We start from the raw sequence: 18,688 nt of genomic DNA, 5'->3' as shown, positions 1-18,688 counted from the left end.
TCACATCTACATTTTACCGTGTCTTATGACGTAGGATTAGCTGAATATAGCTGCATGGATTTACCTATCATTTGTGGTATGTGATCCACTATAGGTGGGTTGGTAGTCTGAGCATCTTCCCAAAACTCATCACCCCATTTCCCATGTGTAGAATGCACATTGGGCTATCTCTAAGGTCCGAGTTTGAGGATTATTTGCTCCTGTATGTTGCTGGAATGTTGCACTGGCTATATGACAAACACTTGGCTTCTGGCAGTCCATAGATTTAGCATATGTAAAAATAACTTTGGGTATATACTTTTACAGACGTTCCAGTTAGCACAGTCTAGGTACAGCAAGCTTATTATGTTTTGGGTTATTGTGGGTTCTTCTACTGGGACAAATAAATCCTAGGTGTACCCAGTCTCAGATTACATGCACGGGTACCTCCCAGGTCCCAGGCCAGATCCTAAATCAACGTCACCCCCAGCCCCCCCCCCCCCCCCCCCCCCCCCAAAAAAAAAAAAAAGGGTTGCTATTACCTAAAGGATAAAAAAAAAGGGGCAGACTAGATGGGCCAAGTGGTTATATGTATATATATTATATGTCATACTGGTAGTTTCCGTTAAAGCTAAAACATTAGCTGTTTCTGTGCGCACTATGCCATAAAGTAACAACACCCATCCCCTCACTGTTCCCCATGATACTCCAGCCCTTGACCTTCAGGACTGTGTATGGTATGGTGAATCCTCCAGCTGTGCTTACAATAACCAGCTCTTACACGAGGTCACTTTCACATTGGAATGTACTGTTTTATAGCACTTTTTACATGACCCTTCTCCCAAAGTTGATGATCCTTAAGTCTGGAATTCCCTTTTATGTTCCAGAGTACAGCAGCAGTTAGTGGTTCAGCTTGAAAAGTTTTAATTATCTTCATACAGTGAGTTCCATCTTTTTCTGCTCTTAGTAAACTGCAGATCCTCTTGGCACAAAGTGAGTGATTACTCCAGAACTTGCTTTGTGAAAAACATTCGGATAAGCTGCCAGGCAGAGATCTGCTGGGGTTATATAGGAGTGATGAGGAATGATTGACTATGATTCTACATGTACATTTAATATTGTTGCTGTTAGGGTTGTGGCCTTGTTAGTTTATGAGGGCACGTGTTTATTACCCTTCATTTAATCTGCATTAAAATCTTATATTTTATTCTGTAATGTGAATGCTGCTAGTTTCTGCTGCACAAGCCTTTACCAGGGATATTTCCAGCAGCTGACAAATGTATGTTACAACATTTTTATTATTATTATTATTATTATTATTAGTTTATTTTGCGGCTTATAGGCCAGAGATATAAATTGCTATAGATTTTATTGCATATATGTGACAATGAAGTTCGATGCAATGTAGCATATTATTTTTGCAGACCAAAGCAATGCCCATGTATTGTGTTATTAATTAATTTTTTTTTCCCCTCATTTTCTTCAAGCTGACCGTTATGTTGGATCTGGCTCCATCCCTGCTTGCCTTGCTCAGCCTATCTTTATCGGTCTTCGCGTTTCCCAGTTTTCTCCGGCCCGATGTCACTTTCAACCACATGGCGTATGACCCTGGATCGGGCTCCATCTACATTGGGGCTGTTGATTGGATCTTCCAGGTGTCAAGTGACCTTGAGCTACTGGCCGAAGATTCTACTGGCCCAGAGTTTGACAGCCCAGAGTGTCTTCCCTTCAAAGACCGTAAGGACTGCCCCCAGGCTACTCTCACCCATAACTCCAACAAGCTGCTGACTGTCAACCTTCAGGGCAAAGAACTGTTGACCTGTGGTCACGTGTTTCAGGGCATCTGCGAAAAGAGGGATCTAGCAAACATCTCTAAAATCATTTACCGTACAATTGACCCCGGCGACAACCAGTTTGTAGCTGCCAATAATCCCAAGGTCACCACTGTGGGAATAGTTGAGAGGACGTCATTGGGTCATGATTACCTGTTTGTCGGCCGGGGGTTGACAGCCAGGTTGTCCAGCGGAATACCGCCAATTACTATACGGCAAGTGGAGAAGCCATCTGTGTTCTCCAACGAAGGTTTGGGTAAACTCGTGGTGGGAGACTTTTCGGATTACAACAATACATTTGTGGGGGTGTTCTCCAGCGCGGGCCATGTCTACTTCTTGTTTTACCGCCGTGGGTCAAAATCGCAAATGGATTACAAAACGTATCTCGGAAGTGTGTGCAGCGAGGACCTGCATCTCTACTCCTATGTGGAGGTACCGCTCTTGTGTGAGGGAGGCTACAATTTGGCACAGGCTGCCCACCTGGAGATTAAGAACCGGGAACTCTTTGTGATATTTGCAGCCAGCCAAGGCTCAAGTCCAGCTCCAAGCAGCCGGACAGCTCTCTGTTCCTATAAGATGGCAGACATAGAAGAAAGGATAGAGACAGCACGAGTCCTGTGTTACACTGAGAATGGCAGGGGCGCAAGCGGACAGGAGGCTGGGATAGAGTATGGAGTAAATTCCAAATGTGCTGCTCTGCCCAAGGTATGTTTGTGTGAGTGCCGACAACTGAGAATTTGTGGACCTGTGATCAAATAAATCTACTGCACATAGGTTAGTAAACCAAGAACCCGCATCTGCTATACCCCATTGTTGCCCCAGTGTACCCCACTGGACATCAGAGAAACTATTACATTTACCTGTTGCTTTTAAATCTACTATTAAACACCAAATGAAATATAGAAAATAAAATGGGGGATCAATGATCCATATACAACCTCGTTTGACCTCCAGTCGCTTATCAAAATAAAGGGTCTATGTACTAAGCCTTGGAGAGAGATAAAGTGGATGGAGATAAAGTACCTGCCGATCAGCTCCTAACTGCCATGTTACAGGCTGTGTTTGGAAAATGAGAGGAGTTGGTTGGCTGATATTCTAACTTTATATCTCTCCAAGGCTTAGTATATAGACCCCTCGGAGATGGCTATAGAAGCAGCTGGGTGGGCATGACCTTAAATAAATAATTAAACAACTGTTTCTATAGCCGTCTTGCGTTGATAGGCTAATGAAAGCCAAACAGCTAGTCCATATTATTTTCAGTGTATGAGTAGTTAAGAATCCTATTTTTGTTATGATTTGATTTATTTCCCAAGAATTAGCTATCTATAGAAAATACATTTTTAAACATTCTCTAAAAGTAATCTGGCAAATGGGATCCTGGGGACCCGTTCTAAATGACATTGGGCCTCAATTTCAGCATCCTTCATTATGTGATTAAACAGCAGTACTCAAGAACCTTGCCATGGTACAGAAACTATAATATATACATATTTCTTATTGTATCATCATGTATTCAGGTTTAACGGTCTCCTCGGCCTCAAGTTGTAGTACATGACTATCTTTGCTTATGATTCAGCCATGAGTACTGCAGTGATTCTAATTACAAAATTACAACTGCAATAATTTTTTGCTGTTGGTGCCAGTTGTGGGAATCCGTGACTTCTGTCATTACACATTTATCTTTAAACCTTCTGACCAGGAGTCCCCTCAGAACTTTCCATGTGGAGGAGACCACACGCCCAGCCCGATTGCCAGTAGTGTCCCAGTCACTGCTACGCCTCTTCTCAGAAATGACTCCAGTCTGACCGCTGTAGCCGCGTTAGTTGAAGATTCTCATACAGTCGTTTTCCTTGGAGATGGTGGAGGACATGTTCATAAGGTGAGAACTTGTCATCTCCAGTTAATTTAGTTTTTTCATCCTGGGCTTCCATAGCCATTTAATCAAAATTGATGTCATTCCGTGGTTCTCGGGACCTTTCGGCTAGTTGAACAAATGCTGTGACACAGAAAGCATGGTCATATTGAAAGAACACCTAGGCATCAGAGAGATAGTGTATGCCATATTAAATGAAGTTTGTTTTTCTACGGCTACAAGGATTTCCAAGTTGTCCATGTCAGAGATTTGGCTCATGTCTTCCCTTTTACAGGTATTTGTATCTCAGGGTGAAGGACACGTCTACAACTCACTGACCGTGGTACCAGGCTCCCCTGTCAGCCCTGACCTAGTCTTGGATAGCTCGGGGCGGCACCTGTACGTTATGACAGAGTCACAGGTAAGAAGGTTCCTCACAACTGTATTAGGTGACCAAGTGCTAATGATGACATATGGCCTGATTTAGAGATGTACACTAATGCCGTTGCTGCAGCGTCTTTGTATACAAATACTATGTAAAAATATGCAAATGTCGCAGCCACCGGGATCTGTATTGAGGCGCCCCCAGGCGTCTTTGAAAATCCAACTGTTAATCTGCAATGTATATTTTGTACACACTGCACATGTGCCGCGGTGATCTTGCAATGGTGGCCACAGTGAGGATTCACAAAGTGATTGACAGTCAGGAAGCGTTTGTGCGAGGTAGTAGGGTAGTGGCGACACAAGTATGTTGTGACCGTATGCTGTAAACATCGATCCAGTGTCTTCCTTCCGATGGCCATGATGCGCGACAATAGGGTTACTTATACTCCTTTCACACCAGCACTTCTGAACACGGGTTATTGGCACATGAACGCGCATAACCCGTGTTCCTGTGCGGTGTGAAAGGGTACCGGGCTGAAATACCGGGTCCAGTGACCCGGTATTTCAACCCTGCTCTTGACCAGGGTTGAACCCGCGTTCAGCCCGGCTTACTGTGCGGTGTGAACGGGAGCCGGGTCAATGCGCGCCAGCTCCCGTTCACTCTCTATGTACATGCGGCACTTGGAGATCATGTGATCTGTAGCGCCGCGTCACCGCTGACGTCAGCAACCCGGCAATATGTCGGGCTGCTGACTGCGGTATGCAAGGCGTCTTACCCGGGAATGTCCCTGCATGATCCCGGGACCGTATTCCCGGGTAAGACCCTGCATTTTTGGTGTGAAAGGGGTATCAGTGATCCCACTAGGATGTGGGCAGGCAGGGAGTTGAGGTGCAGCATGGGATCACTGCGCGCGCCCAAAAGTGGGTCATGGCCAGCCCGGGAGGGGGCCTGGCCCCATCGGCGTCACTCTTGGGGGCCCATCCAGCACTTATGTTGGTGCTGGGAATCCCCCAAGCTTTCCCCTCAGCACAGCATCTTTTTACCGGCGGTGATCACTATACACCGCAACTTTTTCCACTCACCGGGACACTGTGACCGTGGGTGGAAAGGCACGGGCAGGCTGCTTTAGCAGGGCGCTGCGATTAGAGCAGGGCACATTTTGCAATTTTTAAATTGGGCAGAACAGCCTAGCATGAACACTAGTTTCTCGAACCGATGTGCATGCAATGTCTGCGTCTTCATATATTTTCTGTATTTGTGACTGACAATTCAAAATAAGGAATTATAAAAAAAAAAAAAGCATTATCCACTAGACCCACTGGAACCTAGGTGGAAATGCAGAGCTATTGTTGGTCTGGTTTTGGCTACAGTATTTAGTGTGTGCTAGTTAGTCATGGCCAGGTGACTGGCGTAGATTTGGACAGTCTTGTATATGAGCTGTATATAGTTTAAAAACAAACAAACAAACAAACCATTTATACTGAAGTGCCAAAAGGTAATGGTAGGTGGTGCCACAGTACTGTGACCTCTTGGAAATGCCCAGACCTGTATCAGTTGTAATCTGACATCTCATGAGTCAGTTTGAACACCAGCTAGGCTGCTCAAGGTGACGTGAATTACCAGAGTTGGAACTTGGCATTTTAATGGGTGCCCAGTTTCAGAAATTGTGCGGACATTCAACATTCCTTCATCTACAGTGTCACGTGTGTACCGGGAGTACCTCATGGAAGGCATTACCAGCCACTGTGGACAGCGCAGTGCCCGACCATGGGTGCTTAATAATCGACCAGCGGTGCCTGACCAGAATTATCCGTGGTAACAGACAAGCGACACTGGCTCACATCACATCCACATTCAATGCAGGAGGCACCAGTGCAGCGTTCTTTAGTTTCAATGGGCCATGGGTGGTTCCATAATGGTGTGGAGTGTGTTCACATGGTTTGAGTCTGCTGGTCAGCCTGAACACGTCTATGACCAGTGACCGCTACATTGCAGTGCTTGATGACCATTTGCAGCCCTTCATGGACTTCTTGTAGCCCCACAACAATGGAATATTCCAGCATTATATAATCAGTGTCATCAATCCCACTGGTCTCAAGTTGTCCAGAATTGGTTTAAGGATATTATGGAGAGCGCAGAAGAATGGTGTGGCCACCACGTTCACCCTACATGAACCCAATCGAGCATTTATGGAATGTGTCGGAGAGGTCCATTCGACCCTGAACGTACAGTTATCACCGAGCTGTGGGAAGCTATCCAGACAGCATGGCTCAGCATCTCTCCAGTGGTCTTCTGTCCACTTGTGGAATTGATACCACATCTAGTTGCTTCCCATTGCCGAGCTGGAGGGGGCCCTACATGATACTAGGAACCTATTCCATGACTTTTGGCTCTCCAGTGTATATTTTCAGTGTTCATCAGTGAATCCTGAAGAGCCTGTTTACGCCTCCAAACTTTATCATTTTGGCAAAAATAATAAGTAAATGTTTCTGTATGTGCATATAACTATTAAGCTAATCAACAAGAGGAACACTAGGCTCTTCCACAACCTTTTGGTTGTAGCTCAGTAAAAAAAAAATGTCAAAAAAAATACATAAATATATATATACATAAAACATTTATTTTTTGTTATTTTTTTTCAATGATGCTTCCTGTGGTAACTTACAGTGTCCATGTTTTGCTCTTTGCCATGTTTCCCATGTGAGGCATCATGGCACAGGCTTGGCACATGAATGACTGGAAAGAATGAGGGGAAATCTCACCAGCTGTTGCATTTGGTGAGCGGGGAATGCTGGTGGTACAATCCTAATGGTGGGAGGACAAGCACAGTGCTAGTGACTTTACCCTTTCACACTGAGTCTCTGACCTGGGATATTGCTGGGGCAATCCAGGTTGGTGTAAACGGGTCATCCTGGGTTGTGTTAGCCGGGATTCCAACCTTGGGTAGCCTGCGATGTGAACGGTACGTCCCGGGTTTTTTGACCCAGGTCAAGCTATAAGGATGCAGAGAGTCGGATCACCGGCACTTGGAGATGATGTCATCTCCAAGCACCGGTAAAGGGATGACCTGGCAATAATTCGGGTCCAGCCTGCAGTGTGTACATTGTTTCAAGCAGCTGGACACTGCTGTGTTCAATAACCCAGGTTGGACCCAGGTTTTTGGTGTGAAAGGGGTATAAGGTTGCGCAGTATAGCCAGATTGCTCATGGCAGATTACAGCTGACCTACAGTATCTAGATCCTGAACAGAATGCAATCTTTTTTTTTTTTTTTAACCGACACTTGGAGGAAGCATGGCCGCTCTCCCTCTTTATAGATGCCGTTAATGATTAACCGTTTGCTAAGGCTCATGTAAGGATCAAGGCAACCGGTCTGGTTAGAGATGATGCAGTGGTTTATGGACACCTCTTTTCTCAGCATGCTTGCTCACAGCACAAGCCCATCACATTCCTTGTGTATATGTTAAAAGACAGGCATTCTGCCCTGCTTCTGTCCTTATACTAGTACATGCTGTACACTAGGACCCAGAGTCTGCAGGGAGGTATGACCTCTAACATGATGGCCTTCTGCACATGTGCAGACTGCAGCCATTGTACTGTGCAATAGTGTCACTGTATTACACACGTATATGTAAATAGCTTCTGAGGTGAGACACCTATGAGCTGCAATACCCTGTGTTTGATACCACTGCTGTTGAGACCTGCATTACCAGTGTGTTCCTGTTACCACACACATTGGGGGTCATTCTGAGTTGATTTAAATTTAGCACAGCTACGATCGTCATACGCAGACATGCGGGGGGACGCCCAGCACAGGGCTAGCCCGCCCCGCATGTTAGTGCCGCCCCCCCACACACAAATACAAAAGCATCGCACAGAGGCGATGCCTTTGTATTTGAGGAGTAACACCCGGCCAGCGCAGCTCCTGCGGCTGGCCGGGAGTTGCTCGTCGCTCCCGCTGGCCGCAGCGGCTGCGTGAGACCTCACGCAGCCGCCGCGGCCCGCCCCCCCCAATGGTCCAGCCACGCCTGCGTTGGCCGGCCCGCTCCCCCTAAACGGCGGCTTAACGCCGCCGTTCAGCCCCCTCCCGCCTAGCGACCGCCTCTGTCTCAGGCGATCACTAGGTAACGAAAGCTGCCATGCGCCGGCGCACGCGCAGTTCCGACCCGATTGCTGCACTGCGACAAACTGCAGCGAACGATCGGGTCGGAATGACCCCCATTATCCTGTTACTACGGTTCACCAACAAACCCAGCATCCTGGTTAAGGACTCTGTGGAGTATATTTACTAAAGTGCAGGTTTCTAAAAGTGGAGATGTTGCCCATAGCAACCAGTCAGATTCTCTTTATTTATCTAGCACCCTCTAGATCATGGGTCTTCATCCTGTGGCCCTCCAGCTGCTGTGAAACTACACATCCCAGCATGCCCTGCCACAGTTTTGCTATTAAGGTATGCTAAAACTGAGGCAGGGCATGCTGGGATGTGTAGTTCCACAGCAGCTGGAGGGTCGCAGGTTGAAGACCCATGCTCTAGATGATAATAGCTAGAATCTGATTGGTTGCTATGGGCAAACATCTCCATTTCAAAGAACCCGCACATTAGTAAATATACACCTATTGTGACCACCATCCCAGTAGGCTATATCAATACTATGATGTACTGATAGGCCTATCCATAACAGCCATATCCTTCTCCCCTGTAGAGATATTTTTTAAAGGGAGCTGTAGGAAGATTTAGAAGCAGAAAATAATCAGCTTTGTGGTATATAGGTAATTGGTTTATTGTAAAAATAAAAAATAAAAAAAAATTGGTCTTAGTTTTTTTTTTTATTCCCTGGAATTTTTATGTAGTCAAACTAAAATGTTTTCACTTCTCTTTTTCTGTGAGTAAGCGTCACATTTTTTGTTTAATTATAAACTGACACGCCCGCATGTTGTGCTGTTTGCTCATTCTATAAAACCACATCTCATGTTGTCTGCCCCATAAAGGAAACTGGTCACGGCAAGTTTAGGTGGACCTGTAACCTACTTACCATGGAGTCAGCCAGTGTACATTCTGCTGAATACGCTGAAAGGATAGCCCCAGTCCTGGTGTTCCATTCAGCAGGTAGCTGTGGAATGATTGAACACCACTCTGTCATGTTTAAATGGACTATAGCCCGCTATGGGGGAGATGTATCAAACCTTAGAGAGAGATAAAGTGGAGAAGTTGCACTTCAACCAATCAGCTGTCATTTTACAAACTGTAATATGCTAGATAAATGATAGCTTTAAGGTGATTGGTTGCCACTGGCGTATCTATAATGGGTGCAGTGTGTCTGTGCACTTGGGTCCCTGAATCCAGGGGGGCCCACACCGCACCCATTTTCTTTAATACCTACCCCTCCGGAGTCCCGTGCCGACGTCATCAGTGCTGTTAATACCATGTGAAAATGGCGCAGCGGCCAGTAGAGAAATCACTGGGTCGCTGCCGTGACATTTTCCCGGAGATCTCCGCATGTGCAGTAGAGTCTGAGCCCTAGACTCTACAGCGCTCCTGGCAGAGAGGAGGGGCCCAAACGGAAGAGGCTGGACACGGGCCTCCTTCTCTTTTAAAGCGCCCCTGTTGGTGGTTGTGGGGAACTTCGTCACTTTATCTACAGGCGGGGATGCAGCATTGATAAAAAAAAGTGGCCAGCACCCTTCCCCCCCCCTTCGTGACACGTGCGTCACTAGACACATGTGCAGACAGATTCCTGGGTCCTAAACCCTGAAGTACCCACACAACAAAAGACATTTACAGGGTGATGTGTCATGCATCCCTCCCTAGAAGATTTGATACATCTCCCCCTATGCATTTAATCATCTCTGAGTAGATGTCTGATGCACTGGTTAGAGATGGTCTAAAAATAAATTTTTAGAAAACTTTTTTTAGTTTTATACTTTTTCCAATGTTTAGCACAGCAATTTGTACTCTCCTATCCTTCTGCTCTAACTCTCGCTGACTTTTATGTACATTTTGTCTGCATAAAAAACTTCTTGGAAAACCTACACGATGGATGTTGAAGTCATTGCTTCCCATCATGCACTGTCATTACTGCTGAGGTGCTGTGCATTATGGGGGTTTTAGTCTTCAGAATCTCATTCCTAGTTGAATGAGAAAATAGGATTTTGGTTACCTACCGGTAAATCCTTTTTTCGTAGTCCGTAGAAGATGCTGGGGTCCACCAGGAGCCATTGGCACTTTAAGAGTTTGAGAGTGTGGACTGGCTCCTCCCTCTATGTCCCTCCTACGAGACTGTGCCTGAGGAGACGAACATCTTCGAGAGAAGGATTATACACAGATAGTGGTGAGATTCGTACCAGCTCACACATACAAGGCACGCCAAGCCAACGTAGCTTGAACATTCAGCAACGGCTGAAACATTACTTACCAAGTAACAATGCAGTACTCACTAAAACGAAGTTGTACTGAACCAAATAACATTTGCAGGAAAACGAAGTGCTGGGCGGGCGCCCAGCATCCTCTACGGACTACGAGAAAAGGATTTACCGGTAGGTAACGAAAATCCTATTTTCTCTTACATCCTAGAGGATGCTGAGGTCCACATTAGTACCATGGGGATGTACCAAAGCTCTCAGAATGGGAGGGAGAGCGCGGAGGCTCCTGCATGACTGATTGACTGAACTTCAGATCATCAGAGGCCAAAGTATCAAACTTGTAAAACTTTGCAAATGTGTTCGACCCAAACCAAGTTGAAGCTCGGCAAAGTTGTAATGCCGAGACACCACGGGCAGCCACCCAGGAAGATCCCACCTTACGAGTAGAGTGGGCCTTAACAGATTTTGGACACGGCAGTCCTGCCGTAGAATAAGCGTGCTGGATATTGAACTTTTAGCAGCCGTGCAAACGCATTGTCGCCACCCACCAGGGAGTGTATTTTCGCTTTGCAGAAGTGCAAACACTTGTGTAGCAGAGCGGCTGCAAAATCATTCTGTCCAAAACAAGACCAGCCCTGTAGTTACTCTTCGTGTGCGTTGTTTCTAACAACTGAGGGACGGCTTTTGACCTCACACTCCCGCCCAGCGTTCGCCCAGCCACGCCTGCGTTTTCCCCGACACGCCTGTGTTTTTCTAAGCACTCCCTTAAAATGGTCGGTTGCCACCCAGAAACGCCCAGTTCATGTCAATCTTCCTGCGTTCTGCCGTTCTTCGCTAGAACCTGTGCAAAACCACAAAGGACTTTGTACCCGTACGTCGCGTGTGCGCATTGTGGTGCATAAGCATGCGCAGAAATGCCGATTTTTAGCCTGATCGCTGCGCTACGAACAACGGCAGCTATCGATCAACCCGGAATGACCCCCAGAGTCCGAAAGCCTCGGGATTGTGTAGCCATATGATAATAAATACCTTTTCCTGTATTCTCCTAGAAAGCCTCGGGATTGTGTAGCCATATGATAATAAATACCTTTTCCTGTATTCTCCTAGAAAGCCTCGGGATTGTGTAGCCATATGATAATAAATACCTTTTCCTGTATTCTCCTAGAAAGCCTCGGGATTGTGAAGCCATATGATAATAAATACCTTTTCCTGTATTCTCCTAGAAAGCCTCGGGATTGTGAAGCCATATGATAATAAATACCTTTTCCTGTATTCTCCTAGAAAGCCTCGGGATTGTGTAGCCATATGATAATAAATACCTTTTCCTGTATTCTCCTAGAAAGCCTCGGGATTGTGAAGCCATATGATAATAAATACCTTTTCCTGTATTCTCCTAGAAAGCCTCGGGATTGTGAAGCCATATGATAATAAATACCTTTTCCTGTATTCTCCTAGAAAGCCTCGGGATTGTGTAGCCATATGATAATAAATACCTTTTCCTGTATTCTCCTAGAAAGCCTCGGGATTGTGAAGCCATATGATAATAAATACCTTTTCCTGTATTCTCCTAGAAAGCCTTGGGATTGTGTAGCCATATGATAATAAATACCTTTTCCTGTATTCTCCTATAAAGCCTCGGGATTGTGTAGCCATATGATAATAAATACCTTTTCCTGTATTCTCCTAGAAAGCCTCGGGATTGTGTAGCCATATGATAATAAATACCTTTTCCTGTATTCTCCTAGAAAGCCTCGGGATTGTGAAGCCATATGATAATAAATACCTTTTCCTGTATTCTCCTAGAAAGCCTCGGGATTGTGTAGCCATATGATAATAAATACCTTTTCCTGTATTCTCCTAGAAAGCCTCGGGATTGTGAAGCCATATGATAATAAATACCTTTTCCTGTATTCTCCTAGAAAGCAAGAAAAAAAGCAATGGTTTCCCCAGCACACTGAATGGATAACAGTAACCAGATATAAATCCCACATGATAATAGAATTCAGAGATCTTCGTTACACATATTTGCGCAAATGTGTGGTTGAGCCCCAAAGCCGCATCAAGGCCTCTCTGTATATTTGGGGTCCCTAGCGCTATATCTAGGTGCAGGGTGTGGCACCCCAAAACACCAGAATGAGCCAGAAAGCCCAGCGTAGCATACCAGTGTAAAAAACTATAGTGTTAATAAATTAGTATTTAGGAAGCCGAAGCTATAGAGGGGGTGATACAAACATGAAATGTAATTAAAATAGAGAAATAGTGTTAGAAAATTAATAAGTGAAAAGTGTTAATAGAATGTAAAGGTATGCCACACTAAAGCCATCCAGCTCAGCCAGTCCAGAGGCACCACACCTCACACCTCCATTACCCCAATCTGGGTCTAATATTAACCAGCAAGGAGTCACATGATAATGGCTCCTTACTAAAATATGTCTAAGCTAAGAGCTACTTACCTTGGAGCAACCCCATAATGCTCCATGTGGCATGTCAGGGCCTGCACCTCCTCCTAATGCAGAAACCTCTCTGCCTCTCACAACATACATATAGATTGGTAAATGCTCAATTAGCTTAGTGATATCATTCAGGTGCTCGAAAGGAAGGGGTATTTCTGAGCAAGAAAAAAAGCAATTGTTTCCCCAGCACACTGAATGGATAACAGTAACCAGATATAAATTCCACATGATAATAGAATTCAGAGATCTTCGTTACACATATTTGCGCAAATGTGTGGTTAAGCCCCAAAGCCGCATCAAGGCGTCTCTGTATATTTTTCCTGTATTCTCCTAGAAAGCCTCGGGATTGTGTAGCCATATGATAATAAATACCTTTTCCTGTATGCTCCTAGAACTGCTGTTTGTGTGCCACAGTTTTCAGCCTCCGGGGAATTTCGTGCATGATTTGATATACATAATTAATGGAGTAGTAGCCTGCACTTCAACCAGACACAACTTCATCTAGACAGGTCATGATGTGGAATATTTGATTACGGGCTCACACATGCAAATTTAAAGAGTTATAATAGACCTGGGGCACAACATGTCATTTTCTGTTTATGTTCAGTGTTATGTTGTGCAGATGTACAGAGAAAAGATTGGTGTGAACATTTAATTTAGCATTTTTATTTGCCCTTTATTAGCAGTTTCTGGTCTTTGTGTGGTCTAATGACTTTCGGATTTTTCAGTTAAACATAGAAAATAAGTGATTTCCGGGAGTGTAATAACCCAGGGACACCAAGCTATGGACAGTTTGCTTCCTGCTTTGTTCTACTGGTGCATTTTAGGGAGACTGGCATAGGATACTAAGTAGGGTTCGGTACGGAATGCAGGCAGTCGGGATAGTGACGATCAGAATACTGACCGCGGCATTCCAATCCTGATGGGGAAAGGTAAGTATACTTACCTTCCCCACATGGCCCCCTAACCCTCCCTCTCCACAGCCTAAACCTAACCTATCCCATCCCTTGCAGCCTAACCCTAACCCTCTGTGGTGGCGCCTAAACCTAACCCTCCCGCCCTGCAGCCTAACCCTCTGTGGTGGCGCCTAAACCTAACCCTCCCGCCCTGCAGCCTAACCCTCTGGGGGGGGGGGGGGAGGGGGGGGTGATGTATAACCTGCAGCCTCAACCTAACTTCCCGCCCCCCTCCCCTATCCCTGGGCTAACCTTGGTATTCCACCACAGCCTCTAAATATACAGTCTGGGCCCAGTTTATCTTCCTGCATAATTATGTATGTTTGCACATTTCCTTCTAAAATATACATATTGTTTGGCTTGGTTCCAGGTTTTCTCCAATCTTTGTATATATCAGGATAGCGATTTTGTCATCGGTTTGCACTTTAATTTGTTTACTGTCATGGACTCCAATATATTGCTTCTATACTGTTCTGTCCAAACTTGGATGCTCTTATTGTGTAATTGTATTTTATAGTACTGGCTCTAATGCGCCTTTGTGAAAAACAGAAGTAGTATTATGTTATTAATTTCATTCACAATTTCGTGAAGCGTTTCTTCAATTTCTGGTAAATTACCGCAACATTTACAAAACTACACATACCCCAAGAGATTCAGATTTTTGTCTTTGTGTTTTGGCGAGGCACTGCTGGATGTGTTTGAGAGAGATTAATAATTTAAGAGGTATTAATAATTTAGGTTTATGGTGTGTGAAGAATGATACACTAGCCCTGACACCAATGTATAGAAGAGACATTTACAAGTGTAACCTTAGGTTTCAGGTGCCGTTATGGTGTCACAAAGCAACGTTTGCGCACAAAGAGAAATCGTCCATTTGGTGGGCCAGACCAATGTCTAAATGCAGCCCTGTCAGTTTACTGGGAATTTGTAGCATCATGTGATGCCATAGGTGAGGTAATCCGTTGCGTTGTAGTGAGCATTGTTCCAGCTTGGCTGACAGGCTGCAAGATATCTTGGCTGTGCCACTGATGTGCCTAGGTGGTCTCCCAGCACGCTATACACACAAGTTCTCCACTCTTGGGTGATGCCTTTGCTAACTAAATGTTGGTTAGAGGTTTCTTGGGATTGAGGCAAAAAATCTATGTCCAGTCTCCTATTGCTTTATTATCAACCTTCAATTCATTTTTTTTCATTGTTGAAAAAAATAGTTTAGCCCGATGTTTGTTTTGCACACTCTCCGTCCCTTTAACTCACTTCAGTTACCTCACTCTACAGAATGGTATCTTGTGAATGCTCTAATCTGCAAAACTAGGTGCACCTGCTCTGTACTATAGCAAGGAAGGCTCTCCTTATACCCCACTTCTCCTGCCTGCCAGTGCAAAGGTCTTCTCTTCCTCCGCTCAGGATTTCTCAAATACATCCTAGGACTTCTAGTACATAGCTGAAAAAGACTACTTACAGGGGAATTCAGGTAGGTGCGAGTTTGAAAAAGGTGTTAAACTCGCACACTTCGCCTATAAACTCGCACACTTTGCCTTTATGCTCGGGGTGCATAAACGAAAACAAAATTTGGGGTACCTTGAGGCCATTTATTATTTTTATTCATTTTATTTTTTCACCCCAAAATGTACATGTAATTATTGTCCCAATTATTTAGTCATTAGGGTGGGGGTGTCCAAGGGGTCCTGAAACAAGTCCCAACATTTTTGTCTTAAAAAAAATATTTTCCCTGCTTTTTAATCTGCTCAGAAGGGTGTGAACACAAACAGGCAAATTTATTGTGAAGAAGGAATGTGAGTTTGCAATTGAATTGCAAATGTCATTCGCAGTGCAAATTTGCAGTGAATTTGCTTCACGGGACCAAACTCTCACCTAATTGAATCACCCCCCTCCCTTTAATGTGCTTTTTGGATAAGTAATGCAGGCAGGTTTATTTTTACTTTCTCCTGCAGGGTCCACAGGTTATGCACAGTATAACGTTGGGATATGAGGTAGCGACAGCGGGTTGGCACCAAACGATCAAAGCTTTCGGCCTCCCAGAATGCAATGGGCCTTTCTGTATATCCCCACCTCCTTGCTCAGGCAAATTGGTTTTTTGTTTGGTGCGGCAGGAGCCGGACCATGGTCAATGGGCTGCTGGTTTTTAGCAGCCATAAGCTTTTTTTTATTTTATTTTTATAGTTTTACTAGTTGTTTTTTTTAGCGCTCTTTGCATCTTATACGTACCTTAGAAAGAGTCGCTCCAACAACTCCCTTCCGGGTCGCGACAACGCTTACCCATGTGTACAGTGCTGTTTCAGCGGGCGTCTGTGTAGGATGTACTAGCAAGTCCAGCAGACATTAACAGGCTGTGGCCGGAGCACAGGGAGAAGGTAAGGCATCGGTTCTGCCTAGTAGGGGAAATGCAAGACACAGCCGCACTGTTTCAGAATGGAGACTACCGAGCAATCGCTGACGCGGCTGCCACCTCGGGTGCACCAGCGCTAGGCCTCAGGGATTATAGGCTCCAGGGGTAGTATGCGGCCGCGATCCCTAGGGTTGATGTCAGCAGTGGGGAGTAAGATTCTCCCTTGGTCACACCCCTTCCCCCCCGGTCCATGACCAGTTTCCTCCGAGTTTCCCGCCATGAACTGAGTTCCTGCTTCCGTCTGACACGCTGTGTATCTAAAAGGACCCAGTCGTAGCATAGGCGGCTGTATGTCTGGTGCGTCGGTGTTCATTGGGCGTCTGTGTTCACTGTAGGTTCACGGGGCAGTTGTGTACACTAATAGCGTCTGGATCCACTCAGCGTTCACTAACGTATTGATCGATCCTGGAAGCTGGGTGAAGTCTCCCTGTATCCCATTCTCCTGAGAGGGGTGATACAGCACTAACTCTGTAAACTATTGCTGCTGTTTCTTTCACTGTGCGACTGAATACGGTTAAATTCCTATATAAGGTAATGCAGTAATATGTTTCGCCTATATACTTGAGATGTATCTGTGATTATGTGCTCATATTGCTTATTATACTAATGTATAACCTGTGACTGATTGCTAGTGTGATTGCTGATTTTACTATAATTCTGTCACTTTCTGTGTATTCTGATCCTCAATGCTGGTGCAAGGCAGGGAGGGGATTTTAAAGTGATTGCAGTCACAAATTGTGTAGTAAACACTGTACAGGTGTGTGATTTATTTATCATGTCTAAGAGAGGCAAGGGTGTGGAGGATATACTCTCCACAGCAGCACCTAAACTCATTTCATGTTTGTCTTGCGAAGCTGGGTTAACCTCTCAGGATCTGGTTCAAAATGGATTATGTGTAAATTGTTTTAGCTTTCACCAAAGCCTCTTAAATAATCCAAGGCAGGCACAGGTTCAAGTTTAACCATCATGGGCTACTTTTGCACAGACATTATCCAGTATAGCTGAGCGGATAATTCCAGCTCCTATACCAGGAATAGGTTACCCTATTAACCCATTACATGCAGCATTCCACCTGGGGTTTATCACATCCAGTACAGGAAACTGCAGCCTCTCAACAAAAACAGGCTGAAAGGCCGGTGGTAAGTAAATCACATAGATATGAAACAAAATCTTCACATGTTTCAGATGAGGACTCGCCGGAGGATGAGGACTCATCGCACTCCGGGTCTGCATACAGAGACGAGGATGAAGACCTCAGATCCATAGACATACCTGAGCTAATTAGTGCTATGAAAGCCATTCTATCCTTAGAGGAGGCAGCAGAGCATTTGGTAAAGTCAATGGCACCTGTGTTTAAATGTCCCAAAACAGTTAGAACTGAGTTTCCTGGGTCAGAACAGCTGACGGAAATTATGCAGGAGGCTTGGGTTACACCCAGTAAGAAGTTTAGAATTCCAAAGAAATGGAATTCCCATTATCCTCTTCTGGCTGGGGACTGTTTAAAAAGGAAGATGGCTCCCAAAGTAGATACGCCTGTCATTCAATTGGTGCGAAAATCTACATTACCTCTGCCTTCAACATCATTAAATGATGTCACGGACAGGACAATAGATGGTTTTCTATAAACCATTTTCTCTTTGTCTCGGGCAATCATAAGATCAGCCATGGCTTCAACCTGGATGGCAAAAGCAGTGGCAGCCTGGGCTGATGCATTGGAGGATGATCTTTCAATGTCATCTAGAGAGCAAAAATCCCATATTGCACATATCAAGCAGGCTGCTATTTTTATGGAAGAAGCAGTCTTGGATATGAGTACAATTGCCTCTCAGGCATCAGCCTCCGCAGTAGCAGCTCGCAGAGCGGTTTGGCTACATACATGGAAAGCTGACTCAGAATCCAAGAAGGTTCTGGAGTCTTTGCCTTTTACTGGAGATATTCTTTTTGGTAAAGAATTAGACAGTAGTTTGGAATCAGAAGCAGACTCCAAGAAAGTGGAGTTTCCTTCCACACACAAATCCAAGCCTAGATTTCCAGCTTTTCGTCCCTTTCGGACTCAAGGAAAAGCAAAAGGAAAGGGTTATGGCAAACAGTCTCAATCTAACAAGTCTGGTAAGACTAAAAAGCATTGGGCTACCAGAGGGCCGGCTTCCTAATCAGAAGAGAAACCATCAGCCTGATGGTGCGGGCCTCCACCTGGGGGGACCCCAGGGTGGGAGGCTGACTTCTTCATTTTAGACAGATCTGGCAGCAGTCCTCCACAGATGCCTGGGTACAAGAAGCGGTATCTCATGGTTATGTGTTCGCTTTCAAGAAACACTCTCCTCAAAGGTTTTTTTTGTACTAGCCTGTCTTTAGTGGAAACGAAGGCCAGGGTTTTGCAAGAGGCAGTTCAGAAGTTGCTTCAGTCAGGAGTGATAATTCCAGTTCCTCTTGCGCAACAAGGACAAGGTTTTTTTTTCCAACCTG

General features: G+C 45.0%; 1 protein-coding gene across 2 annotated transcripts in view; it reads left to right on the top strand.

Annotated features, from left to right (window-relative positions):
- Nucleotides 1-18,688, top strand: part of PLXNB3 (plexin B3) — a 181,534-nt gene that overhangs the window by 95,199 nt on the left and 67,647 nt on the right. For both annotated transcript variants that reach the window (XM_063936597.1, XM_063936598.1), the window contains exons 2-4: nucleotides 1,467-2,516; nucleotides 3,511-3,690; nucleotides 3,959-4,084. In XM_063936597.1, coding sequence (XP_063792667.1) covers nucleotides 1,467-2,516; nucleotides 3,511-3,690; nucleotides 3,959-4,084 — 1,356 coding nt within the window. The remainder of the gene's footprint in view (nucleotides 1-1,466; nucleotides 2,517-3,510; nucleotides 3,691-3,958; nucleotides 4,085-18,688) is intronic.

This window comes from Pseudophryne corroboree, chromosome 8 (assembly GCF_028390025.1).
Source record: "Pseudophryne corroboree isolate aPseCor3 chromosome 8, aPseCor3.hap2, whole genome shotgun sequence".
Lineage (NCBI taxonomy): Eukaryota > Metazoa > Chordata > Amphibia > Anura > Myobatrachidae > Pseudophryne > Pseudophryne corroboree.
This window is presented reverse-complemented; position numbering and strand designations above follow the sequence as displayed.